Below are 27,669 nucleotides of genomic sequence, written 5' to 3' on the forward strand. Positions count from 1 at the left end.
CCACTTTCACTCTCCTGTTCCCACAGCACCCACAGGTCCCCCAGTTGGGGTAAAGGTGACCCTGATAGAAGACAACACTGCCCTTGTTTCCTGGAAACCCCCAGATGGCCCAGAAACAGTGGTGACACGCTACACCATCTTGTATGCTTCCAGGAAGGCCTGGGTTGCCGGCGAGTGGCAGGTCCTACACAGAGAAGGTGAGTATGATGAGCAGTTATTGAGGACGATGACAGTAAGTTCCCAGTGTCACAGGGGAGACCAAGGGAACTGATACAGAGTCCGTACTGAACTTACGTCCATATAAAGACATAGAAAGTAATAAATTGTTATTGGGTTTTTAGTTTTGCTCAAAGGACATCGGCAAGGCATCTGTCCATTTTTTTTTAATTACTTTATTTATTGTATGTGTGTGAGCACAGACATAAATGTGCCTTACTGCACATACTGAGGTCAGAGGGCAGTGTTCATGGGTTGGTTCTTGCCTTCCACATTGTTCAGGCAGGGTTTCGCTTGTTTTTGCTTCAGCATACTTCGAGATAACTGATCAAGAGCTTCCAGTCCTGTTTCCACATCCCATCTCTCTGTAGGAGTGTTGGGGTTACAGATGCTGCAGTCACATCCAGCCCTTGGCATAGGTTCCAGGTCGTCAGGGTTTCTCAGTAAGCCCTTTGCCTGCCATCTGTGGAGCTGTCTTGCTGGCCCCAGGGTTTTGTTTTTTTGGGTATTTTTTGTTTTATAGTTTCAGAGAAAACTTAATTAATACTTAAGAACACTGTTTGAGATTTTTTAAACATTAGTCTGTTTTTAGCTAAGGAATACTAAATTACCAAAGTCTTAATATTCTTGCTGAGGGCTTTTAACATTATGTTCTGAAGTCTCCCCTCTGGACAAGTTCCATATGGTAGTTTAGATGGGGAGTCTAAAGTGTTATTTTGGCATACCCTTAATTTACACATGCTGGAAAAGGAATGTTTGCCAAGCAATTATAAGTTTTAGGCTTTAGAGGTGGTAGTCCACATCTGTAATCCTGGCACTTTGAGATGAGGAAGAAAAATTCCAATCTTGTGACAAGCCCAAGCCTAGCTCATGGGGGAAAAACAAAAACTTAGGGATTGTAATACTTTTTCTTTTTAAAATAATTTTTATTTATTTTGTTTGGTTTGGTTTTGAAACAGGGTTTCTCTGTGTAGCCTTGGCTGTCCTGGAACTTGCTCTGTAGACCAAGTTAGCCCAAACTCAAAGATTCACCTTCTTCTGCCTCCCAAGTGCTGGGATTAAAGACATGTACCACGACCATCTAGCTATTTTTAAAGGTTTATTTATTTTATTTATATGAGTACATTGTAGCTATCTTCAGACATGCCAGAAGAGAGCATCAGATCCTATTATAGTAGTTGTGAGCCACCCTGTGGTTGCTGGGAATTGAACTCAGGACTTTTGGAAGATCAGTCAGTGCTCTTAACTGCTGAGCCATCTCTCCAGCCCTATTTTTAAATTTTTTAAATTTATTTTTAATTATGTGTAACTGTGGGTTTGTGCATATGGGTGCAGTTCCTCACATAGGCCAGAAGAGGTCTCTTAGAAATGGAGTTCTTGAACCACCACATGGGTGCTGGGAAAGGAACATAGGTCCTCAGCAAGCACAGCCAGCGCTCTTAACTGCTGAGCCTTCTCTCCAGTCTTGTAAGCAGAAGTTGTAGTGGTTGGAGATCCATGTTTTCTGTTCTAACCAGCCCAGCCCATTGAGGAGGTAATTTGAAAGGACTTGGCAATTATGTTTCCTTGTTTGTGTCTCCTGTAGCTTCACAGACTCCTAGAGCTGCAAGAAGTTGTTTCATTTTCTTATTGTTTGGTGAATCTTGATTCTGATAGAGGTGGGGAGCCTAGAAACAGTAGGGTCGGGGATTAAAAGTCTGCGAAGGAAGGTTAAACCTCCAGAAACAATGTTAACAACCTTGATGAGTCACGTTTATTTTGCTGATGTCCCACTAGAGTCAGTAAGTTACATGGCCGAGCCCTGAGCATGACAGTCAGGGCTGCCCACTGGTGTGGCTAGGTGGAAACTCACTGGGGCCTCTTTAGTATCATCGTCAAGCTTGTGTTCTTTAAAAATAAAAATAAACATTTCAAGCCAGGCACTGATGGCATACACCTTTATTCCCCGCATTGAGGAGGCAGAGGCAGGTGGATCTTTGAGTTTGAGGCCAGCCTGGTCTACAGAGCAAGTTTCAGGACAGCCAGGGCTGTTACAAAGAGAACTCTATCTCAAAAAATCCAACATAAAGTAAATATTTGGCAGGGAGTGTGGTGGGGTAGCAGTAGAAGTGGTTAAGGAGGCCAGAGGACAACACGCAGGGATTGGTTCTCTCCACTATGTGGGTCTTGAGAATCAGACTTTGTTTATCACACTTGGTGGCAAGCCTCTTTAACCTCTTTGCTATTTTTCAGGCCCTAGTTTTGTTTTAGATTTATTTTTACCTTTATCTGTATCTCTGTGTCTCTGCCATATGTGTGTGGTGCTTGCAGAGGCCAGAGGAGAATGCTGAGTCCCCCAGAGCTAAAGTGGCAGGCGGTTGTGGGCTGCCTAATATGGCTGCTGGAAGCTGAACTTGGGTCCTCTAGAAGAGCAACATTTTTACCTGATGACCCATCTCTCTACCCCATACCACAATTCTCTTTCAGTCTCTCATTTTCAAAATGGTTTTTTGAGACAACACTTGATCAAATGACAAATCTGATTTAGTGAGGTGCTGTGAATATTAATAAGAGCCCCTAGAGCACATGGTTTTAAATTCTTCCTTCTTCCTTTCCTAAAAGGAAACAAGAATTTCCTCTGCCTGTTTTCAAATTGACCCATTCAGGAGTTTAGGAAAGAGCTCAGAAATGAATATCTTATCTCATTTCTGCCTCCGTGAAGACTCGGGTGGTAATTGTAGGCTTTCCCATCTGTGCGAACCTTCTTAACTATGTAATTGTATGCAGGAAAACACAATCTGGATAAATCTTGTTGAGATTTTCAGAAACATTCTTTTTTAAAAAAAAAAAGATTTATTTATTATATATATGAGTACATTGTAGCTATCTTCACACACACCAGAAGAGGGCATCAGATCACATTACAGATGGTTGTGAGCCACCATGTGGTTGCTGGGAATTGAACTCAGGACCTCTGGAAGAGCAGTCAGGGTTCTTAACCACTCAGCCATCTCTCCAGCCCTTAAAAACATTCTTGTGAGAAGCTTTTGTCATGTGTTAAATGCAGAGAGCTTTCTTCTTAGTTAATGCCCTGGCTCAGAAAGACAAGTAGTGTAAGACAAAGTAATAGAGTTCTGTTTTTGAGAGAGAAAATATGAAGGAATCAACTTACCTACAATTACTTAAAAAGCAAGGGATGCAACTTGGAATAGAGAAGAACTTAAAATGGAAAACTGTCTTTGTATCTGAACACAAGCAAACAAAAAACATGGGGAAATAAGGATATTGTCATGTCTGATAATATTTATATTTTTGGGTTTTTTTTTTTAAGTCAGGTTTTCTCTGTGTATCACTGGCTGTCCTGGAACCAGCTCTGTAGACCAGGCTGACCTTGAACTCAGAGATCTGCCCAGCAGATAATCTTTAATATGTGCAAATTTATACATATTTATGCTCATATTTAATTCTGAAGAGACCAAAAATTTAATTTTTTTTAAGAACCAAATACTTGTGATGCTGGGCTGGCAAGATGGACCATCAGGTGAAGGAACTAGCCACTAAAGCTAATCACTAGAACCCACAGGGTAGAAGGAGAGAACAGTCCTCCAAGCTGACCTCTGACTTCCACCCACAAGCCTCATGTGCTCATGGGGAAAGAATGTTCCACCATTTTCTGCTTTTCTGTGTGTGACTGTGTGTGTGTGTGTGACTTTTCTGTGTGTAATTCTGTGTGTGACTGAAGTCATTTTTAATGAACAGAAAGAATGAGTATTCGTCTACTGTGGATTCACTTACAAAATTTAACTTAATTGGGCTGGGAGTAGAGCTCAGTTGGTAGGATGCTTGCCGGGCATGACTCCCTGGGTTTACTCCTCAGCACTGAATAAAACTGCCTGTGCTCGTACATGACTGTATCTCAGCATTTGAGATGTGGAGGCAGGAGGATCAGGAGCTCAGGGTAATCCTTGCTTATATACATGTCTGTATGAGGGTGTCAGATCTTGGAGTTACAGACAACTATGGGTTGCCATATGGGTGCTGGGAATCGAACCCTGGACCTCTGGAAGAGCCTTCGTTGCTCTTAACCAGTGACCCATTTCTCCAGCCCAACAAAACATTTTTTTAATTAAATGAAAATTTTGCCTCTGGTAGTGATAAGTTTTGCTAAGCATTTTGAAAATTTAAATATTTTTAATGATAGAACAGGAGCTTTATTTTTATCTCTAATTATGAAAAAGTTGGATTGGTCCTCCAGCTAATCTTAACTTGACACAGTACGTCTTTGTTTTGTAATGCATCTGCCCACATCTAAGGTACACAGTACAGACTCTTCCTGCTTCTAAATAGGGATTCTTGGTGTGTTTATTTAGCAGTTGCATTACTCAAGTAACTCACACCCTCCTCAGGCCAATCTGAAACCAGAGAACATGAAAACAAGTCCTGTTGGGGCTTCTGGCACTGCTACAGGTGGCTGGGCCAGATCACACCGTGTGACCTGCAGAGTGGCCTCTGTATCAGGATCTCACCTGTAAAATTGCCCACAAACCCCTTGCTTAGTGAAGTACACCCTTGTAAGTACTCTGGGAAAGCCAGCCCTGACTTTGTAGTTGACTGCAGCAAACCCTTGTGAGCTTTCTGAAGCTGCCATAGGTCCCTCTGCATCAGGAGAAAAGGAGAACACTCCCTCCCCACACCAGGAAAGTTAGGTGTCTGCGCAGTGCTGTGATAGCTTTATGGTTGACTTTCTTAAAGGGCAATACTTCAAATACAGAAAGAAACGGCAAGGTCCAAACAGGAATGCTCAGTGTCCTTCACAGAGAAATCACCTACAGATGCTACACATCTGTGAATCCAAATGATGATCACCTTTCGAGAGGAACAGATCTCAGGCAGATAAGCACAGACATCTTTTAAAAACATTTTTATTTAGTTGGGTGGGGGGAGTGGGGACTGCATGGCACAGTGGAAATCAGAGGCCAACCTATAGGAAGTTAGTTTTCCTTCCACCATGTGGGTCCCAGAGATCAAACTCAGCTTATCAAGTTGGTGGCAAGTGTTTCTAGCTGCTGAGCGTCTTGCTGGCCTGGCCCTGGTCACCTTGCAGGTTAATCTGGGTTGAGGAGGTGACTCAGTAGGTAAAACACTTGCCATCAAGCCTGAAGACCCAAGTCTACCGCCATGTGGTGGAAAAAGAGAAGATGCTGCCAGCTGCCCTCTGAGCTCCACGCCCATGCCTGGGCAAGCCCAGGCACACACAAACAGCTCACGTTCAACAGCAATATAATGAAATACTTTAAGAAGAGTTAACTTGTATGGGGTCGCCAGCCTTTGTGGTTCCCATAGAAACCTGTGTTTTTGTTTTAGAAACATAATCAGCTGCTAAAAGATACATTCGACATTTGGAAAATATTTGTGTTCTTTCTCATTTAAAGATTTTTGGTTTCTTTTTGAGATAGGGTTCTTTATAACACTGGCTGTCCTGGAACTTATTTTGTAGACCAGGCTGGCCTCAAACTCAGAGATCCACCTGCTTCTGTCTCTGGAATGCTGTGACTAAAGAAAGACTTGCACCACCATGCCCGGCTAAAATTATTTTTAATTATGTGTATGTATATGTGACTTTGTGGGGACACTTGCATGTGAGTGCAGGTGCCTATAGAGACCAGAGGCTCTGATCCCCTGGAACTGGAGTTACAAAGAGTTGTGAGCCACCTAACATGGGTGCTGGGGATTTAGCTTAGTCCTCTGCATAAGCAATACATACTCTTAACTGCTGAGCCATAGCTCCATCTCCTGCTCCTGTTTAAGAAGGAAGAACATGATCACCTAAAATAGCTGTTGCCCTAAGTAGTTATAATTGAGAAAGAAAGATTGGTCTTACACTGGACTTTTAATCATAACCATTGATCCAGGCAAATTACATGTGCCTTTTTCTGTGTGCATTGAAATGTTCATAGTTCTTAATGTCACTTGTATGTAAGGAGTAAAACATTATATAGGCATATAATATAAATAAACAGCATAAACAAGCCTACATACATTTTAAATGCATGTATAATTTCAAACACAACTTTATGCTGTGTTTGGAGAATTCCTTCTAAGGACTGGAGAAATGGCTTAACTAGAGAGTTAAGATACAGTGTTCTTCAGAAGATCTGAGTTCAGTGTCCAGAACTTGCATCAGGGCTGCTTATAACTGCCTGTAACTCCAGTTCTGGGGGGATGTGATGCCCCTCCAGTGTCTGTGGGCCTGCACTCACATGAATTCACCCCATCTCCATGCACATATACATATCATTAAAAATAAAAGAAAACTAAGCAAATAAAAGCCTCCACCTAAAATACCATCATAGAGGTATTTATGGGATGTCTGTATATGTATAGTACAATGTTAAATGAAAACATTAAGATATGAAAGATGTAGCTGGGCGGTGATGGCGCACGCCTTTAATCCTAGCACTTGGGAGGCAGAGGCAGGTGGATTTCTGAGTTCGAGGCCAGCCTGGTCTACAGAGTGAGTTCCAGGACAGCCAGGGCTACACAGAGAAATCCTGTCTCAAAAAACCAAAAAAAAAAAAAAAAGAAAGATGAGGCAAATATGTTTTGGGGGTGTGGAATGGAGCTTGGTAGTTGAGTGCTTGCTTAGCATGCACAAGGACCTGGGTTCAATCCTAGTACCATGCTGAACCCTCCCACCCCAAATTGTTTTTGAAAAAACAATAAAAAAAAATCTGTGTTCATACATTTGTACACATATACAAATAATTAAAATGTCAACACTGGAATTATTTATATTTATGTATATTTATGTATTAATATATATTATTAATATATAATAATATATCATTATGTATATTTATATCTCTCTGTTTTCTCAATGACCCACAATGAAAATAGTCTCTTTTATAATCAAGAAAAAGATTTTTAAAGATTTGCTTCTATTTTTATTTATGTGTATATATATGCTACATGGTTGAGGGTGGCTGGAGTCCAGAAGAGGTCAGTTAGATCCTTTGGAGCTGGAGCTACAGGTGACTGTGGGCTGCATGACCTAGGTGTTGGAAACTGAACTCAGGTCTTAGGAAAGACCGACACACACTCTTTATGGCTGAGCCATCTCTCCAGACCCCCTGGAAAAAAACCTTTTTTTTTTTAATTTATCCTTAAAAAAAAAAAAAAAGAAAGAAAGAAAAGAAAAGCCAGGCAGTGGTGGTGCACGCCTTTAATCCCAGCACTTGGGAGACAAAGGCAGGTGGATTTCTGAGTTCGAAGCCAGCCTGGTCTACAGAGTGAGCTCCAGGACAGCCAGGGCTACACAGAGAAACCCTGTCTCAAAAAAAAAGAAAAAAATTTATCCTCAGAAAGATACCTTTTAAATGCAGGTTCGTGTTTGCATGGCTATAAAAGTTTACGTAATCTGTGATGTTTCTAGGGGCAATCACCATGGCTCTGCTGGAAAACCTGGTGGCAGGGAATGTGTACATTGTCAAGATATCTGCGTCCAACGAGGTGGGAGAAGGGCCCTTTTCAAATTCTGTGGAGCTGGCCGTCCTCCCCAAGGATGCTTCAGAATCGAACCAGAGGCCCAAGCGTTTGGATTCTTCTGATGCCAAAGGTTCGGATGCTCCACAGTCTCTGGCCTTTTTATTTCCTTAGACTTGATTTCAGCTCCCACAGTCAGTCGCCGCCCTCCTGAACCTGCACTTGGTAGGGTTGTGAGGTTGCAGGACTGCCTGGCTCTCTCCTGTGGTCCTAGAAGGCAGAGGGAAGATCAGCTCAAAATGAACTTTGTCTCTCAGACCACCTTGCTCCCAGTCGTCTCCCCAGCTGTGGAGTCACTGGGCTGGATGAGCTACAAGCTCGTGGGTGGAAGCATCCTGGGAGGTTCTGAGGAAACCAACAGCCACAAGTGGCTGTGGTACCGAGGCTGGGAGGGGCCTGGTTTTCATTAAGAAAAAGCTCTCCCAGACAGAGGTGGTTTTTATCCAGAAAAACAGTTGGGAGGGAGGAAAAAAGTGGCTAAGCAGCCACTCTCACCCACCCCTCCCAGGGGTCCAGGACTAGGCACCTCATGCTGCTTTTCTGTGAAGTGAAGAGCAGCTGTGGCTAGTCTGAGAGCCACAGAATAGTCCATGGTTAGTGTGGAAGAAGACACCAACAGCAGAAGATGAGAATTAAGAACAGGAAGGAGGTAACTGCAATAGCCACCTCACAGTTGGGAGAGAGGAAAGCATGCTTGTCCCTGCTCATCATTTACTCTGCTCCGAGCCAGAACGATGACTCACAGTTAAGAGTGCTTATAGCCTTTGCAGGGAACCAGAGTTTGGTTCCCAGCTTCAGGGAGACCTGACACCACCTTCTGGTCAATATGGACACTACACACATGTGTACATACACTCAGACTATACATAAATAAAAAATACAATGAATCTTTAACATTAAATAAATTCTAGATTAGTATTAGTTATTTGATGATACAGTTTCTGTCTAAATATGATCTCAGTATTTAATATTGGAAAGTGAATTGATTTATGTAATCACTAGCAAAAATCAATTCATGACTTTTCTGCTTAGATGTAGTGTCAAAACTTTCCCCATGAGATAAAGACAAATTATAGAAAAGCAACTCTCCGAACTATGATATGTGGAATGTGGTTCTTTTCTTCTGATTGAGTAAACATACTCTCACTCTAGTTTATTCAGGCTATTACCATCTGGACCAAAAGTCAATGACAGGCATCGCAGTAGGTGTTGGCATAGCCTTGACCTGTATCCTCATCTGTGTTCTCATCTTGATATACCGAAGCAAAGCCAGGTATGTTTCCCTTGTTGTAGAGCTGGTGTAGGGCCTGGGGTGATGGCTCACAGGTATAGTATTTGCTATGCCAAGTGTGAGAACCAAAGATCCCAGAACCTACAGTGGTGGAAGGTGGGTGTGGTACCTCCCTTTTATCCCAGCTTTCACAAGACAAAGGCAGAAAAGTCCTTGCAGCCTTTCTATAAGCTAGTCTAACAGAACTGTTGAGCTCCAGGTTTATTGAGAGACTGTGTCGAAAATGTAAGGTGGAAAGTGATTGAGGAAGACCCCTGGGTCAACCTCAGCTCTCCACATGTACATACATGCAAACACAGATGCATGCCATACAGAGAGAGAGAGAGAGAGAGAGAGAGACAGAGACAGAGACAGAGACAGAAAGAGACAGAGATACTTATGCAGAGAGAGAGATGCTGCAATGGTTAAAAATATTTAAACGACAGCAGCTGCAGGAAACAAATTAAAATCAAGTGCCTTGTAGCATAACTGGGTATTTTTCTCCTTAAAATGAATGTTATGTTACGGGGTTTTTACAGCTTGGAATGTGCTGATTCATCCTGAGATCATTTTCCAGCCATTTAGGGGAAAATGCTGTGCCAATAAAAATCCCTAAATGAGGATTTGGTTTCTGCATTTCTGTGTTGTTCTGAGAAAATGAGAAGTGCATTTGAGAGACTGGCTTTTGCTTTTGTGTTAATTTTAATGGCACACTTGATACAGGACACTCCTTCCCCAGAAGATTACTTAGGATTTCATGTCTAAGTGGTGGTACCAGATATGCTGCAGTCACTGAGAGGCACAGAACAAGTGGCAGGGATCACAAACAGCACTGAGACTAATGGAGTAAATAGGGATGGGTTAGCTCTTAGCTGTCAGGCAAATAAAACACCGCAACAGTGAGTGTAGTTCAAGGTGTAACTAACAAAGACATAGGCATTCAGGGACCCCATTGTTTTAAAACCTGTGGGCTAAAGAGCTAGCTCAGTTAATAGAGTGCTCTGCTAGTATCATAAAGCCCTGAGTTCAATCTTCAGTGCTGCATAAAGCCAGTTGTGCTTTTATGTGCTTCTCATGGTAGTAGTCAGGAGGTGGAAGCAGAAGGATCAGAAGTTCAAGGTCGAGGGGCCTTCAGGGTCACTCAGTGGATAAAGGTGAGCTCAATCCTCAAGACCCACAGGGTAGGAGTGAACTGAGTCTTGCTAGTTGTTCTGTGAACTTCACATGTACATGCGTGCACACACAGACACAGATAGATAATAAATAATATAAAGTTTTAAAATACAACAAATAAATAAATTCACAGACATTTTCTGCTACAAGTTTAAGGCTAGTCTGGGATACACAACTCACTGTCTTTAAAAAGTTATGATTTAGTACACTTGCACATGCACATTGAGATGAGAATGTTTTCTTATCAATATTTTAGGAAGTCATCCGCCTCTAAGACAGCACAGAATGGAACCCAGCTGTTATCCCAAGCCAGTGCCTCTGTAGCAATGAGGAGTGACATGGGGAAGAACTTGGAGAGAGCTACAGAGAATGAAGAGTCCTTGGTACCCATGGTGCCGAGCAGCTTCATTGATGCGAAGGTTCGCTACATAATGTTCTCTCTTTATGGGAAATTAACTTACCAGGAAGGTGTGTTGAATATGCTGTGTAATCCACCCACAGTTTTCAGAGAGAAGTTGAAGACACATAAAGGTACAAAGGATCCAGGAAGAGATGGGAAAGATGGATTTCATTAGACAGGATTCTCTGAGCCATCATTAGCCATTGTTTAGTGTAACTGGACTCCCTGTACTTGTGGAGTCAACACTGAAATTATTTTACACTGAATTTGATGGTTGCCTGAATTGATTCTCAGAGCACACCAGATACGAAGGAGGTTTTTTAAAGACATAATTAAGATTTAAAATTCTTAAAAGATTTACTTTAAACCTTTTATTTATATGAGTGTTTTGCCTGCATGTATATCTGTGCAGCCCATGTGTGCCCAGTGCCCTCGGAGGGCAGAAGAGGGGAACAGAACCTCTGGAACTGGAGTTATAAATGGTTCTGAGCTGCCATGTGGGTCCTGAGAACTTATCCTTGGTTCTCTGAAAGAACAGCCTGTGCTTTTAACCACTGAGCCATCTCTGTTGCTTCCAAAAAAACAAAAACAAAAAACCAAACCATTGTTTTAAAATAAAAAAGATCAGGCTGGAGAGATGGCTCAGCAGTTAGGAACATTTTCTGCTATTTCTGAGATCCTAGGTTCCATTCCCAGCACCCATATGGTGTAACTTCACTTTACAGGGATCTGACTCTCTCTCCTCAGGCATGTGGTACACATGCATACAGGCAAAACACTTGGACACATAAAATAAAAACAAGTAATGATCTACACAGAGTCCTAAAGTCCTTCCCTTGATGGCCCTAGGAAGTAGAATGTTCCAAGGAACCGTCACCAGAGGGCGCTACCTCTTGTCTTTGCCAAGGCTTCTGAAGAAGCTACAGAAGAAGCCTTGTCACATTCTCACAGGAACTCCATAACCATGCGACCTGTGTCAGGCACCACTAACTGCAGACACACCCACCTCAGCAAAGAATGTCTTCAGACTGTTAAAAAGATTCTTAGAAAAGATGATGATGTGGCAGCTGCTCCTTGTGTCCTGCAGAGCTGAACTAGTTAGTAGGCAACCTCGTATGGAAGAGTTTTATCCCCTGATAAGCCATCCTTCAAGGACCCTTTCTGGAGTTTACAATGACTAAAACATTTTAAATTTTACCAGAATTCATATTAATTGTTTGTGTTTCTTTATTTTGTGTTTTGACATATATGGGCATTTGTATGTCAGGGTGCACATGTGGAGGTCAGAAGGCAGTTTGTGGGAGTTGGTTCTCTCCTTCCACTCTATGGGTTCTGGGGATGAATTCAGGTCATCAGACTTGGTGGCAAGTGCCTTTCTCTTGCTGAGCCGTTTTGCCTGCCCATGAGTTTATATTAATTTTATACAATCATTTAACAGACACAGTATACTCATATACAGCACAATGTTACATATTGAATTGATTTCTGATGTTCTGTTTGTGTTGTTTGCAGCCTGTTAAAGGATTTTCTCTTCTCCACTCCTCCTCCTTGTCCTCCTCCTCTTCCTCTTCTTCTTCTTCCTCCCCTCCTTCTTCTCCCTCCCCCCCCCCCCCAGCATGTCACCCAGACTGGCCTCAAATTCACTATGTAGACAAGGTAGCCCTGGACTCCTGATCTCTCAGCCTTTATCTCTTCAGTTATGGGATTACAGGCTTGTACCTCCACACCCTGTTGATAGGGTTCTGGGGATCAAACCTAGGACTGGCTTCATATTAGGCAAGCAATGGACAAGTGAGCCTTGTCCCCAGCCCTAGAATCCAAAATTTCTAAATACTAGTACATATTGTGGTTCTATTATTATCAGTTTGGTAGCAGATGCAAGAAAATATAGGGGGAGAAACATAGTAAAGGAGAAAATGGAGAGAAGAGGCAGCAAATCTAAAAATCAAAGAGATGGAGAGCAGCTGGCGGCTGACCAGTCCGCTTGGTTGACCTGCAGATGACAACTTACTTTAGGTTAAACATGGATCTGGGACATTATTTCTCCACTGCTATTAAAATATTTCAATCATGCAAAAAAGGTTGAATGGAGGATATAATAAACAAATAATCATTAACATCGCATCATAATTCCAAATGCTTGGTTTCTGTAACAGAAAAAAATTTATCAGTATTACCCTTTATGCCAAATGGTTCTTTGTGCTCAGAGCTTTTAATAAGGATAGGAAGGAATTTTAAATAAGCACATACAGAGAAAGGGTTGGGGGTAGGTAGGCATGATAGCATATTGCTGTTGTCCCCTAGTACACAGAAGGCTGAGGAGCAAAGACCATGTGCTCCAGGCCAGCACAAGCTACAAGGGAGATCCAGTCTTTAAAAATTATTAATTAAATAAATACATAAATGAATAAACTTGACATGTCTTTTTTCTTGTGATGTGTATGGGTGTTTATCTGCACATGTCTGTGCACTACATATGTGCCTTGTGTGTATGTAAACCAGAAATGTGAGAGTCCCCTTAAGCTAGGATTATGGATAACTGTAAGCCACCATGGTGTGCTGGGAATCAAACCTGGGTCCTCTGAAGAGGCAGTTCTCTTAGCCACTAAGCCATCACTCCAGCCCCAATATATTTTTGATCACAAATAAAAATCCTGAATATGTTTTCTCCCATGTGTGGTCACCATATATGACCATTGACTTCTTTGGATATTTAAAATCTTTGTGTGCTTCTTTCAATGAACTCAAATCTGTAATACTTCGATACTTTCCCTTTTTATTTCCTCAGGGAGGGACTGACTTGATCATCAATAGCTACGGTCCTATAATTAAAAACAACACTAAGAAAAAGTGGCTTTTTTTCCAAGACACTAAGAAGATCAAAGTTGAACAGGTAATCTGCCTATGTGAGGAGAATCCTTTACAGTCTGTGGCACAGGAAATAATTAGAAAGATGGGGAAATGTAAATGAAGTGTTTTTGACTGACTTGGTTCCACTCTGACTGTGGAGAGCTGTAGTGGGTGAAGGCAGCTGGGACAGTCATCTAAGATGTGGTTTTCAGTGGGGTGTGAAGACTTAGAAGAGAGGGATATGAGGAGTTGTATCGAATTAACCAAAGTCTTTGTTTTTATTTGGTTAGTTTTTGTTTGGTTGTTTGATTGTTTGGTTTGGATTGGATTGGTTTGGTTTGGTTTGGTTTGGTTTGGTTTGGTTTGGTTTGGTTTTTTTGAGCCAGGGTTTCTCTGTGTAGCTCTGGCTGTTCTGGAATTCACTCTGTAAAAACCAGGCTGGCCTCAAACTCACAGATCCTTTTTCTTCTGCTTCCAAAGTGCTGGGATTAAAAATGTGTGCCACCACTGCCCGACATATTATTTTTTAAGATTTTTTTTTTAAGTTAACATATGCATACTTGTGGCTATATGCCCATGAGTACCACACTAGGAGGCCAGCCCAAAGTGTTGGGTCACCTGGAGCTTGAGTAACAGATGACTGTGAATCATTGAAGTGGTGTCCTGGCAGAGCAATATGTGGTCTTAATCGCTGAGCCATCTCTCCAGCCCCACCAGGGAAGATCTTAGTTCAGAAGAGTTCCCAGCCACCAAGGGAGAGACACTGACATAGACAGTCCATTCACAAAGATATCTTTGTTGTTGTTGTTGTTGTTGTGTTTTGGTTTGGTTTGGTTTGGTTTGGTTTGGTTTTTTCAAAACAGGGTTTCTTTGTGTAACCCTGGCTGTCCTATAACTAGCACTGTGGATCAGGTTTGTATTGAACTCAGAGATCCGCCTGCCTCTGTTTCCCAAGTGCTGGGATTAAAGGTGTGTACCACACCCAACAGCATGACTGTAACTTTTTGTCCACAAACTTGAACTATCTGCTGTCTCATGGCTACTTTATCTATTTTTGCCTAGACTCAAACAAGATTTACTCAGGCCGTCTGCTTTTACCAGCCAGGCACCACAGTGCTGATCAGCAATGAAGACTCCTCCAGCTCCCCAGGGCAGACCACCAGCTTCCCAAGACCTTTTGGGGCTACTACCCTTGACACTGAGCATTCAGCGAACAGTGAAAGCAGCCATGAGACAGGGGATTCTGGAAGGTTTTCCCACGAGTCCAATGATGAGATACACCTGTCCTCCGTTGTCAGCAGCACACCCCCCACCTCGAATTCCCTCGCTGGTGGTGATTCTGATGGGGATGCTGCACCGAAGAAGCATGGAGACCCTGCCCAGCCCTTGCCAGCTGAGCAGACCTCAGCCCCACAGCCAATATCTGCAGCGCTAGGATATGCTGCACAGGGTTTTCCCGTCTAGACAGCCACACTCAGATATTCACAACAAGCATCTGTTCGAAGGACAATGAACAGGGAGCCAAAGCCTTCTGTGAAAATCTTGAGGTCTTACTGTTTATTGTTTGTTTTGTTTGTTTTTTATCTTTTTTTTAATTATTTTTAAGCTCACGAATTTTGAATGTTTCAATTGTCAACAATGTGAAAAAGGGCAATCAAGATGCTTGACTGGACCCTTAAGATATATCACTGGAGTGGAGGGAAGACTGCCTGTGCCCTCTGCTGAATAGCTACCTCAGTTTGCTGTTGGCGGACTCTGAAGACAACTGTGCTGCCTTCTTGTGCTGGTTTCTCTCAGTAGCATAACCAGCGGGACTTCCTAGTGATGCTGTGTGTCCATTGTATGTGTGGTGTGTGTGACTGAAGGAGCCCGATAGGTAGAAGAGGAAGGATGTTGATCTGAAGCTCTGATTTTTTTTTTTTCCTTAAGAACTGTGGCACCTGCATGATTTGGATAATGCCTTTGGGTGTGAGGAGAAAATATGGGAGTATATTTACTTGAATGGGTGAAACAAATAATGTCCCTTTGGAGAAGAGAACCCTTCCACGGTGTATAGGGGATAGTGTCCTCGCAAGGCTGTTGGGTTCGGGGGCACCAGAGCAGGGGATTTTGCTGCAGTCTGTACCATCCTGTCCTCAGCCTGCAGAAGCCACCTTTCCCTTTTTCCCGCAGCCAGACATGAGCTGCACTGTCTACTGTGGAATACCTTCAGAGTCTCCAGAGATAGCTGCAAATACAACGTAGGAAAGTGGATTTTTTTTTAATGGTTCAAATTTTCGTTTTTAAAATCTTAGTTTGGCTTCAAATGGGGCAAAGAAAGGTTATTAAATATGAAGCATGAAGATAAATGACACGGCAGAGAGTAAGACAAGCTTGAGGTGTTCATGATAGCAGTGCCTTCCATTATGAAAAATTTTGCCTTATACCTTTTTAATATTCACAAAGATGTTTAGGAAAAAAGGTACCAAACATTTGCCTTAAAAAAAGCTTGATCTTAACCGATAGCTGTTGTGCTGTTGGTGCCTTGCTCTACTTGTTCTTCTTTGGAAGCATGTTTGCTCCTCGCCACCCTAGCGGCTCGGCTTTTGGCTTTGTACCCCACTAACACTGGAAGTGAGTTCATCCTCTGGTTTGAAATCAGCAAATTGTTTATTCCCTTGGTAGGCCAGGCCTTCTCGTCAGGGTTGCCTTCTGGGCAACATGCTAGGTACTGAGCGACGTGAGAGAGACAAACACTGAGCCATAAGAAGAAGAAACATGTCCTTAACCTTTTAAAATCATGTGTTTTGCCCTCCCCCCAATTTTTTTGGAAATGGCTTTTGAAATGCATTTTAAAAGAAGAACCCTCTGTGGGTTTTCCCCTTGAAACCGTCCCTCCATGAACAGACAAGGCAGGTCCTGCCAAATGGTGTTCTAAAGTTAAGGGGACTCTGCCACATAATCACCCTGGAGTCATCTATCATGATGGCCTGCCATTGCCACAGTTTTCATCGTGATTCTAAGTTTTGTGCCAAATTGGACTTGCTTAGAAGCCGACCAACAAGATGTGCCACTTCTCAGCACAGTTCTGAACCTTTCACTGTGGACTTCTTGGCAAAATGGGAGGAAAAGAAAGAAGAAAGAAAGAAAAAAGCAGAGCTTTAGTTGAACAATCAGTGGCGAGAGAAATGGCTTCCTTCTCCTGCCTTGGCGCTCCTGTTTATACTACCTCGTTTCTAACGCTGTTCTAGTGTTACTGCTCTCTCCTGTACTCAGGGACTTCTGTTGTTACTCTTGAGCTCATGATGCATGGGCGGTGCGTTGACAGGGTATGGTGGTGTTTGGTTCGTAAGTAGAAGTACGTGGGCCAACTTCTCTTAGTATCTAAAATGAAGGGGCACAATGGGATAGGTGGTTTTCAATTGTCAGAAGCAAACAGAATGTAACAGAATGTAAAGGAGAAGCCAGGTTTAGGGCTGTACTTACTTAAACCACACTCCCTGCCTGGAACAGGCTGTGACAGGATAGTCCCAGAAGAAAGTGCTCTGTTTAAAGATGAATACACCCTTAGTCATGATAGACCTTTAGCTTATAATTATTTGCTAGTTCATTTTTTAACTTTTTCATTTTTGTTCTTATACAAACTTTCCTGTCAATTCTTTTACCAAAGAATTTCCAATGGACAGTAAAATTTCTATAATTACTTTAAATCCAATTCACTAGAAACTGCTATAAATAGACTAGAATACAAGTCATTTCTAACCCTAAACTGAAGGGTTTATATTGATAATTACAATTAATTAGGCGATTGACATAAACTACCTTACTGTCACCAAAGAGTTTAAAATAAATTGTTGTAATTTCCTTGTCAGCAGATGGTTACAAACTATTTAAACTGTAGGGTTTTTCTTTTTCCTTCAGCAAGTAAAGAAACCTTCAATTCTATACTATTAATGTATTTTCAAGTTGTTGAAATTACTTGTTGAAGAAAAAAATCTTACTACTAATCTCATGGACTAAGGTATTTAATGTTCAACAGAGGCTTTCTGCTTGGCGAAAGCCAGCTTTTCTGAAGTCTGAAGTTCGAGATTCTTACTCAAGGGTGAAGGTTATCCTGTCTTCCTCAAGGTTTCATTACTTCACCATATTCAACTCCAAATAAGCAGACATGCAGATTAGGAACTGTTTCACTTTCCAAAAACGTATTTGCTGGAAGTGATAACCTGCCTGCCTGTCATTTTTAATGTCAAATATTACAATAAACTGCTCATCAGTATTTTCATACCAAAGACCATTAAAATGTATAGTTTAGCCTATAAGAAAAGATGAGCAGGTTTAAAATAAATTTATTTAGAAGCAGATATGGAATATAGGTTTTTAGTGGCATAAAGAAAATATCAAAAGGCTAAGTTTACATAGTTAGAGGCAATATTGGTATTTATCAGTGTTTTTTATTTGATAACTTTATATCAGCAAATTAAAAAGAAATTAAAAACCAAAGATATTTAAGGTTACCTCAGAATATAGGGAAATTTAGCTGTACATTGAACTGTTATTTGTTGTTTTATGTTAACAAACTGTCTCTCTAGAACCTCTCCTCTGTGTCCAGATAGCATCCTGGGGATTTTCCGTGAAATATGTTCATTCAGCCACAGGGATGTTTTTACTAAATGTAAACTTCGGTCCAGCCAATGAGTATGACAAGTCAGCAGAGAGACCCCCAGACTCCTCTGTTATGGAGTACCATGGGAACCCCTACATCATCCTACATAGTCTGTAGTCCTATGTAAAATGGTTCTCCAGTTACTCAGACAGCTTGAGGAAAGCAACATGTGCCTTCGTTTGGGTGGGTGGAGCTTTGCATTCAAATAGGGTTCCTAAGTTGTAAGATTGTCATTGCATCAAAGAGCTAGGCTTTCAATCTCAAATGAAGACCTGGGTGAAGAAGGGTGGATTTGTACAGAATCTAGAGATTTATACAAGATGGTCTTATCCATTGAGTGAATTGTTTTAAAATGCCAAGGGGATTAGATGTTACTGACATGTTACGGGCTCTCTTGCCTTTACCTCAGACATGAGCAATGGCAGCGATTCAGCAGTGTGCACTGTTTGTCTGTCTTCTGAAGGACTTCTGCAAAATGTATAAAAAAAGGCTCATAGCCGATGACTCAGGAGCACTGCTCAAGTCCTTAGATGCCATTGGAAACAATGCTTCGTGTTGTTGAAGGCTGGCGTGGTTCACTCCTGTAATCACCTGCAGCAGCCGGAGGAAGGGGGCGGGGTGCATTTTAGGAAATGCTACCACATATGGGTCAGTCAGTGCCTGTTGTAATTCATGATTCAATTCTGTGCATTTGCATATTATCAGATGTCCATTTTGAATACCAGATGTGGAAAAAGAGTTTGAACTGTATTGTAAAGAGCTGGTGCCTAAGGCCAACCATGTATTTTGCAAGATTTTCTTCCTGAAAATTTACTACATGCATCCCTGATAAAATTGCTTTGGTAGAAATTTAAAAAAAAAATCACTTCTGGGCTGTGTGAGCACAGAGCGGTGGGTTCTGGAGACCACCCACATCCGTTTGTCTAACTGTGACTTGTGTTGACATTTAGAAGGCAACCATAGGTTCTATGCCAAGTTTTTCATGCTCAGGACACAAGTTCACAGGCTAATGCCACGCTTGTGTTGCAGACTTATCTAGCAGGTGGGTATCGGATTGATTTTCTTGCAATTTCTTCTAACAAACTAGCACTAATTTAGTGTCTGTAAACAGCAACACAGTCTTGGAGATCTGTAGGTCAGAACTCTTTCTTTTTGAGGCAGTTTCCTGCTGTAAAACCCTGTCCTGGAACCTACTGTATGTGTAAACCAGGCCAGCCTTGAACTAGTGGTGACCCTGCCACCTCATCCTCCCACACCCTGATATTACGGGGGTGTGCCACCAGCCCAGCTATAATGAAGGTACAGACGGGCCACACTCCTTCTGAGGCCTGAAGGAGTGATCCATTCCCTTGCCCATTTCACCTTTTGAAGATGGAACTCTTTCCTTCAAAGCCAGCCACATAGCCCCTCTCCTCCTCTTTCAGGCCCCCAAAAGAAAAGTTCTTCAATTTTAAGTACTCATTTGATTAGATTATTCTGGCCTTGATCATCTTAGATGATGTCCTTATATGAACCATGTCTGCCAGGTTTCTTTTGTCATACATGGTAAGATTCTCACAGGTTCCAGGCGTTTCCCTGCAAACGTCTGTGGGTGGATCTTTCTCACCGGCTGCATCTTTTAGCCATCCTTTTTCTGGGATATTTTAGACCCCAGAGCTCTCTTTGTTTAATTTCTGCATCATTTACAGTCTGGCCCTCTTTCAGTTTTGAAGGACAACTAATGTTCAGCATTGCTTCAGTAGAAGAGATAAAGCTGTTTCAATCATAGATGATAACCAGGATGAGATTCTTGATATGGAAAGGCTAGCTGTCCTTGAACTCCCAGAGGTCTACCAGCTGCAGCCTCTGAGACCTGCCCTCAGCCTTTCTATTTTTAAGGGAACTCTTTCTTTGTATCATCCAGCTTCACTCCTGCTATCCTGCTATAATCTGCAAAGTTTCATAGGTTTCTTGGGTTTCTGTCTCCTGTATAATTTGTGATACAGAAATAGCTTCCTGACTTTTAATCTTGAAAAAAAATGATAGCTACTTCTTTTCCTACAGAACTGTCTTTAAAAAAACAAAACTACTTTTCATTGTATAGAATCATACTGTCTCTTATTTGCCACATTCTATAGTAGTTGGTCCATTCCCAAACTAAAACCCTTCCTAGAGATAAGCCTGAATACAGACGTTGCCTCAGCCACTTAATAGGGTTTAGGAGATATATTAAGAAAATATGTCTGTCTGTTACTGTTGTTGGACAAAAGTTTGTCTGTATGTGTAGGAATTTTTTTTCTATTTCAAAGATGTGAATTTAATGAAGTGTAGGAACCAGTTAAGTTATTTTCTGTAGTAGGTGTTCTGGGTCCTGCCACTCGGCTTCCTTGTAAGGGCAGCATTTCCTGGCTTCCTGGTGGACTGTGGAGCTGAGCTACATTTGATTTCTGTTTGTCTCAGGGGACCAGCTCTGCAGACTCCATCTCATGAAGAAAGTGAATGTTTGCCTTGATCTTGAATGTATTTTTTTAAAATGTCTTCTTAAAACATTTTTTGTCTAATAATGTGGGTTTGTTTTCTTTTTCTAGCATGATAGTTAATATTTCTTAGTACCCCACACCCCTACCTCAAGAAGTTTGTATTCTACCCTACAGGTCATGCCAAAAATGAGTAAAAGTTTAAATGCCAAAATGTTTATAAAAACTGCTGTCTACATATGGATTGATTGCACAGTTTAAATAAAACCTTTCCCTAGTTTAAAAGATAAACTCAAAAGCATGTGTTTTCCTTCTTTGGGTTCTAGAGAATTAAAACCTTTGGTGTAGCTGGGTGGTGGTGAGGCTCACACCTTTGATGCCAGCACTGGGGAGGCAGAGGCAGGTGGATCTCTGAGTTCAAGGCCAGCCTAATCTACAGAACAAGTTCTAGGACAGCCAGGGCTACACAGTGAAATCCTGGGGGTGGGAGGATGCTTTAGTGGAGAGCAGCATCTAGAGCTGCAGCTAGATCGGTGGCTCAGTGGACAAAGCACTTGCTGGACAAGCCAGATGATCTTGAACCCATGCAAAGATTGAAGGGAAAAAAATAAGAGTACAAAATTGCTCTGACCTCCACACCTGCGATGGCACTGTACACACACACACACACACACGCACACACACACATCTTAAACACACTGGTAGCAATAAATAATATTTTAGGTTTTTCTTGTTGTTTTTAAATATAACTGTAAAAAGCTTAACAAGTTTTGAGTTAATGAATGGTAAAGCCCTAAACAAAAGGGAAAATATAATATTGTCTATTATTTTTATTTTTTAAAGATATGTTCTTTATTTTATATGTATGAGTATTTGGCCTACATGTATGTATGTGCCAAGTGCCCCCCGAGATCAGAAGATGGCCCCAGATCTCTGGAACTATAGTTATGGTTAGTTTGAGCTGCCATGTTGGTACTAGGAACTGAACCTGGGTCCTTAGCAAGAACAGCAAGTGCTTTAATTGCTGAGTGGGCAATGTCTCCATCCCAAGTTGTACTTTTAAGTGTGTGTGTGTGTGTGTGTGTGTGTGTGTGTGTGTGTGTGTGTTATAAGTGGTTGTGAGCTGTGCAGTGTAGGTTCTGGGACTGCAAGTTGTGTTCTCTGTAAGAATATTACACACCCTTAACCTGTGAGCCATCCCTCCAGCCTGAATTACACAATTTATAGTACACAGGATTGTCCTTGCTGAAAGTCTAAACAAATATCAGAGTGAAAATCCTACAGGCCATGTTCTTTAACTCCCAAGGTAATGAGATGAAAAGCTAATTATGGGAAGAAGAATGCTAGACACTTCTGAATATGCTAGACTCTTCTGAATAATTTATGTGTCTAAACATCCAAATGAAAATAAAACAGAATGGAATGAAACTAAGACAGCAGAGCTGAGCAGTGACTAAGTGTGTGCAAACTGAAAAGAAAGAACAAGAACTTACAGGTAAAGTAAAGTAGTACCTAGGAATATTACTCAAGTATGTATATTAGGGGAAAACACTGGGATGGCTCAGTGAGTAAAAGTGATTGCTGCCATCTAATGACACGAGTTCAATCCTGAGAACCCACAGTGGAAGTAGAGAACTGACTCCTGAAAGTTGTTCTCTGGCCTCCCAACATGTGTGCATGTGCTCATGGGTATGTACAAAATAAATAAATGTACAAAAATTTTGTTTTAGAAAGAAGCTAGAAAATCACTCTAAGCTCCAAAGACAAATGGTTGGAGAACCAATTGACACTCCAAATAAGCTGGGTGTTGTAACTTTAAGTTTTTCAGACCTTATTTTTAGTGATGATTCTTAAACACTTTAGCCTCCCTTGTAGCCCACCACCCACCAGAGGTAGTGGAAAGAAAGGATGTGGGTGTTGAAGGAGAGTGGAGGAGTGGACCTGTTTAGAAAGGTTCTTTGGAACAATTCCCGTCTGTGTTGTCTGGAAATAGGTAGTTTGGTTCACAGGTTAGCTGCAGCAGCTAGATCGACTTGAAAACACTTCACAGATACACCAACAGTCCAATTTAGAGGAGTCAGGCTAGCAAACAGGAATCAGCAGTGGTGGCACTACCTAGCAGAGACAGCCAGGCCTCAGCCCCAGCAGGAGGGGCCTGGAGCAACACCAGGAGAAGTTCTCAACTGTGCTTCTCTCAGGGAAGTAAAGATCAGCAAAGACTTGAGACCCACAAGTTTTGCACAGTTAGATGTACCAGCAAGCTAAACTCTGCCTCCATCACTCATGGAGTCCTATTTATACCCTTCAAACATCACGTGCCTCCATGTGCCTTGCCTCAGCATATGAGTCTGTCTCAGTTGATATAACTCTGCCAATCAGCCCAAGTCCTCAGAAGTGTAAAGAAACTGCAACATACCTCAAGTTTTTTGGTGCGTTTCTTTCTTTTTTTTTTTTTTTTTTTTAAATTTTTTTTTTAATATTTATTTATTTATTTTATTGATGAGTACACTGCAGCTGTCTTCAGACACACCAGAAGAGGGCATCGGATCCCATTACAGATGGTTGTGAGCCACCATGTGGTTGCTGGGATTTGAACTCAGGACCTCTGGAAGAGCAGTCAGTGCTCTTAACCGCTGAGCCATCTCTCCAGCCCGGTGCGTTTCTTTCTATGGAGTTCCAACAAATGCAGCTCAACTACGCAGTGTAAGGCAGACCAATACATGCATATCATTAGCAAAGAATCCTGCATCATGTGTCCTTTCACATCCTTTCACCTATGTCTGCTTCAGCTAAATGTTACTTCATGAGTCTGTCTTAGTCTTTCACCTGTGTCCACTTTAGCTAAACGTTCTTTCATGTGTTTGCCTCAGCAAAATACCATCCAACTGACTTTCCAAAGAACCCTTAAATTTCCACTTGAGGGTGTAGTGCCCATGCCTGTAATCTCAGCTCTTGGGACATAGAGGATCAAGAGTTCATGATTGTCCTCAGCTACATAGCAAGGACAGCCTGGGCTACATGAAAATCTATCTCTCAATGTAAATAAGAAAAACTAATGTACTAGTCTGTGTATACAATAGAATATTAGCCCCCAAAGAAATGAAATTGTTGATATATACAACATGTATGAATCATGAAAGCAGGCTTTTAAGGGCTTAAAATTGGCACATTTCTGTCTCTTAGAAGAGATTTCATAAAATGCCAACCATTCCTTATTTCGAGTGCTGTTTTTACACTAAGCCTGGCCCTGGTCTTACCTAGTCCCAACTTGGGCTTCATTCACACACACTTGTGAATCTCACTCTTAAAACACTCAGGCTGCAATCTGCCTATGCTGGGAAAATTTATGCCCTGAAAAAAAAAAAACTGCCTTTTCCTGTTACTGTAAAAACACAGAGCAAAGCAAGACAAGAACCCTATGTGACAGCCATATTGATGTCCTCAGTGGTCACATACAGGGTATGTGAGTTTTCTTTTTATTATTATTATTTTTATTTTTTTCATGTAATATGTTTTGATAATATTCTTTGCCCTTCCCCAAGTCCCTCCAGGATCTCCCATCCTCCCCTACCCCACAACTTAATGTTCTTTTTTTTCTTACTCTAAAAGAATGAAACAAAGGAAGGAAGACAAAAATATCAAACTATAACAAACAAACCATGGAGTCTGTGACTGTGAGGCCTGACCTGGAGTGTGGTTTTACAGGGGACTCCTTTCCTTGATGCCCTTAACAATCTGCTTTGCAGTTTCCTATTTATTCTTCATCTCCTTTATAGGTTCCTCTTGTCTCTCTGTAACCTTGGAAACATGTGTTGGCCTGAATTCTCTTCTTAGCTGTCCTCATTGGTTCTGGGTGACTCTCCATTTGGATCTGTGGCCTGGGTCTGTCCAAGCTCGCCGAGATGGCTTTCTAAATAAACAGGGGAGTCTGTTTACTTACTTGCACATCTCTGAGCAAGAGATGCAGTAAAGGTCACCTCATAACTGCCTCTCATGGATTTGAGCACAGTGAGGTAAAGCAATATTTTTGAAAGGAATTTCACCTTTTGAGGGGCATAGAGAGATAACAGTTGGTGGAAAGAGCCTGTATTAGTGATTTTCTTTGCTCTGGCAAAATACCTAACCAAAACAAAGGAAGGGTTTGTTTTGGTTCTCAGGCCATTGTGGTGGGTGTCAGGTAGCTGGATCGTGAGGCACCTAGACACATCATGTCCTCAGTCTAGAAGCAGATAGAGAAGCTGCTGCTAAGCTCATTTTCTCTTTATTCAGTCCAAGACCCCAGAAAATAGGATGGTGGTGCCCACAGGGAAGGTGGGCCTTCCGCCTCAGTTGACCTCATTTAACTAATTCCTCACAGCGTGCCCTGAGGCTAGTCTCCTAGGTGATTCTTGATCCTGACTAACTGACAGTTTTCTCCATGACTGTGTGAACTGTATCAATATGATGTTACTTCGGCTTTCCTTCAGCACTTGTAGATTTGTGCCCATGATGTTGGACCAGTAGGAGCGTTGAGGCATAGTAACAACTCTTCATAGGGATCTGACATTTCCCGGGTGAACAAGACTGGAAGAATGTGACAGACATGGAAGTGTGAAGAATATTTATACATCTGTGTAAAAACACCATGCCTTCCTGTCTCTCCTCACTATCCCCATGAGTCTGAAGATAAGGACAGGTGTATGTTTTGAGTGACAGTCCCTATTTGTTCCGCTCTTTTTTGTGTCCATGTAGTAATCTATTCCTATAATGGTTCTAGAACTGACCAAATCAACTAATCAATGAGACGCACACCAAGACTTGGAAAGTGCTTGCACAGTAAGGTTTGATATCCCTTTGAGCTCTTGAAATCTTGCAAGCATTATCTTCTAAAAGAGCCCAGACTAGAGGGCTGGATGCTGATCCACAGCCCAGCCGTGGTGCTTACTCATTGCTCCTGCTAAAAGCCACCTACTTACCAGAAAGTAGAGCCTTTGGCTACCAACTAACCACAGATTCCTGAATTACTTTGTGATACTACAAAAAAACATTCTATCAAAGTTTAGCATAGACTGTCTGTCCACAGAATTATAAGCAACTAAATGATTGTTTAAACCACTGAGTTTGGGCTCATTATACAGGATTGATACACAATTAACTTACAAATAACATCAATGCAGATGTGATTTCTACCCTCCCCTGCCCCCCAGGTACTAGTATATGCATGACCTGAGGTATTCTCTTTCTGTCACCTGAACTTCCCAGTTGCAGACCTAGGGTGTCCAAAACTGAGCTCACCTTCCCCCCATGTCAGCACAGCCAGATTTCTCTCCCTGTGTCCTTTCCACAAAGACAAGGCTGGCAGCAAGCTCATAGCTGGTGCCTCATGCAATGTCATTGTCATTGCTTTGTACAGTTCTGCAACTCCTTCACCCCACCTCACTGTGTGAGGCACTCACTCACTTCATGGATATCATTTCATAGTTGGTATGACTTACAAGGTGTCTCCTTCGTAATTCAGGTGCCACTGGGATAGCATTAGGAGGCCTTTAAGAGGTCGTCAGACTATAAAGGCACCTCCTGCACAACTTGAATTAGGTTCTTAGTGCTGTTGTTGTGATGAAATGTCCTGACAAAAGCAGCGTAAGAAAGGAAGGCTTAATTCTGGCTCACAGGTCAAGGCACAGTCCATCCTGGTGAGAGATTCAAAGCAACAGGTCACACTATACCCATATTCAGGAAACAGCAGTGTTTGCTTCCCAGGGCTTAGGCTCTTTCACCATTTTAGTTTAGTTTAGTTTTTGAGACAGGCTTTCACTCTGTGGACAAGGCTGACCTGGAACTCAGTATGTAGCCCAGGATGGCCTGGAACTCACTACATAGACCAGGCTGGCCCTGAATTCACAAAGATCTGCTTAATTGAGTGCTAGGATAAAAGATGTGGGCTACCATGCCCAGGTTTTTTTTTTTAAGATTTATTTTTATTTTATGTGTATGAGTATATTTATGTATGTATGTATGTATGTATGTATGTATGTATGTATACCATGACCATGTCTGTGCCTAGTATCTGAAGAGGCCAGCAGAGAACATTGGATCCCCTGGAATTGGAGTCATGGGTGATTGTGAGCCAATATGTCAGTTCTGGGAACAGAACCTCAGTCATTCATCTATCTGAAACAGCAGCTCTTAACCAAGGATCCACCTCTCTAGCCTCTCAGTGAACCTTGCTATTGTTTTGGGTAGACTGTCTAATCAATAATCTCCATGGACCCCTTTCTCTCCAACTTCCCAATCCTGGGTTAATAGACACAAATCGGTGTCCAGCTTTTATGTGAATGCTGAGGAACCCAACTCATGCTTGTCTGGAAACCCCCCCCCCCTTCTTTCCCCCTATGCCCCGACAGGGTCTCTCTGTATGACTGTATGTAGCTTTGGCTGGCCTCAATCACACAAATATCCATCTGCCTCTGCTAACAGAGTGCTAGGATTAATGGTGTGTCATGTGTCACTACTGGCCAGGACCGGGCCATTCTTTTTCTAAAGCAGATTGCACTATTGTAGGGCTTTGCCTTGGCCATTGCCTGAGCACTTGGATGAATTCTGTAAGTCTTGTGTATATGAAGGTGAGAATCCCGTTTTGATTAGTTATAGGTCCTCCTGTGCTTAAGAGCACTTGTCAGACATACTTGTCTAAGGTTGGATATAGAAACAAACGGTGTTTTACCTGATGGAAGATTGGAGGCTGCACCTAGTTTCTTTTAGTACAACGAGAAAACCTAACAACGAACAGGGGAAACTCCTAAACGTTCAGAGAATGTCAGAGTTAGGAGACATCATAGAGATGAAGTCCTACTCAGTTTATAAATCAGAAAATGAACCTCAAGAGTGCCTCAGTTGTTTCGGGTCACACAGCTCAATGAAAGAATGTGGACCACTACTCGAATCTAACTTACACTCCCCTTTGGATTGGGATGGGGGACTCTCGCTATAACTTGTCCATGCGAAGTCACCTGTCCCACTTCTCTTCTGGTGTTAATTCCAAACACAAGTTCAAGCCACGGGCACGGGGAGAGTGGTGTGTCCACATCCACCCATAACCATACTGCTTTCTCTGACAAAGTTTTTCTGAAATCTGACTGCGAGGCCAAGATGACTGCGGTGG

The 27,669-nt window shown here is 42.0% G+C and overlaps 1 protein-coding gene across 1 annotated transcript in view; it reads left to right on the forward strand.

Moving 5' to 3' along the window:
* Window positions 1-14,894, forward strand: part of Prtg (protogenin) — a 103,003-nt gene extending 88,109 nt beyond the window's left edge. Inside the window, exons 15-20 of the mRNA XM_028771411.1 lie at window positions 27-197; window positions 7,628-7,810; window positions 8,890-9,010; window positions 10,437-10,599; window positions 13,369-13,473; window positions 14,493-14,894. Of these exons, the coding sequence (XP_028627244.1) occupies window positions 27-197; window positions 7,628-7,810; window positions 8,890-9,010; window positions 10,437-10,599; window positions 13,369-13,473; window positions 14,493-14,894 (1,145 nt within the window). The remainder of the gene's footprint in view (window positions 1-26; window positions 198-7,627; window positions 7,811-8,889; window positions 9,011-10,436; window positions 10,600-13,368; window positions 13,474-14,492) is intronic.
* The last annotated feature ends 12,775 nt before the right edge of the window (window positions 14,895-27,669 follow it).

This window comes from Grammomys surdaster, unplaced genomic scaffold (genome assembly GCF_004785775.1).
Source record: "Grammomys surdaster isolate TR1022 unplaced genomic scaffold, NIH_TR_1.0 206, whole genome shotgun sequence".
NCBI classification, from domain to species: domain Eukaryota; kingdom Metazoa; phylum Chordata; class Mammalia; order Rodentia; family Muridae; genus Grammomys; species Grammomys surdaster.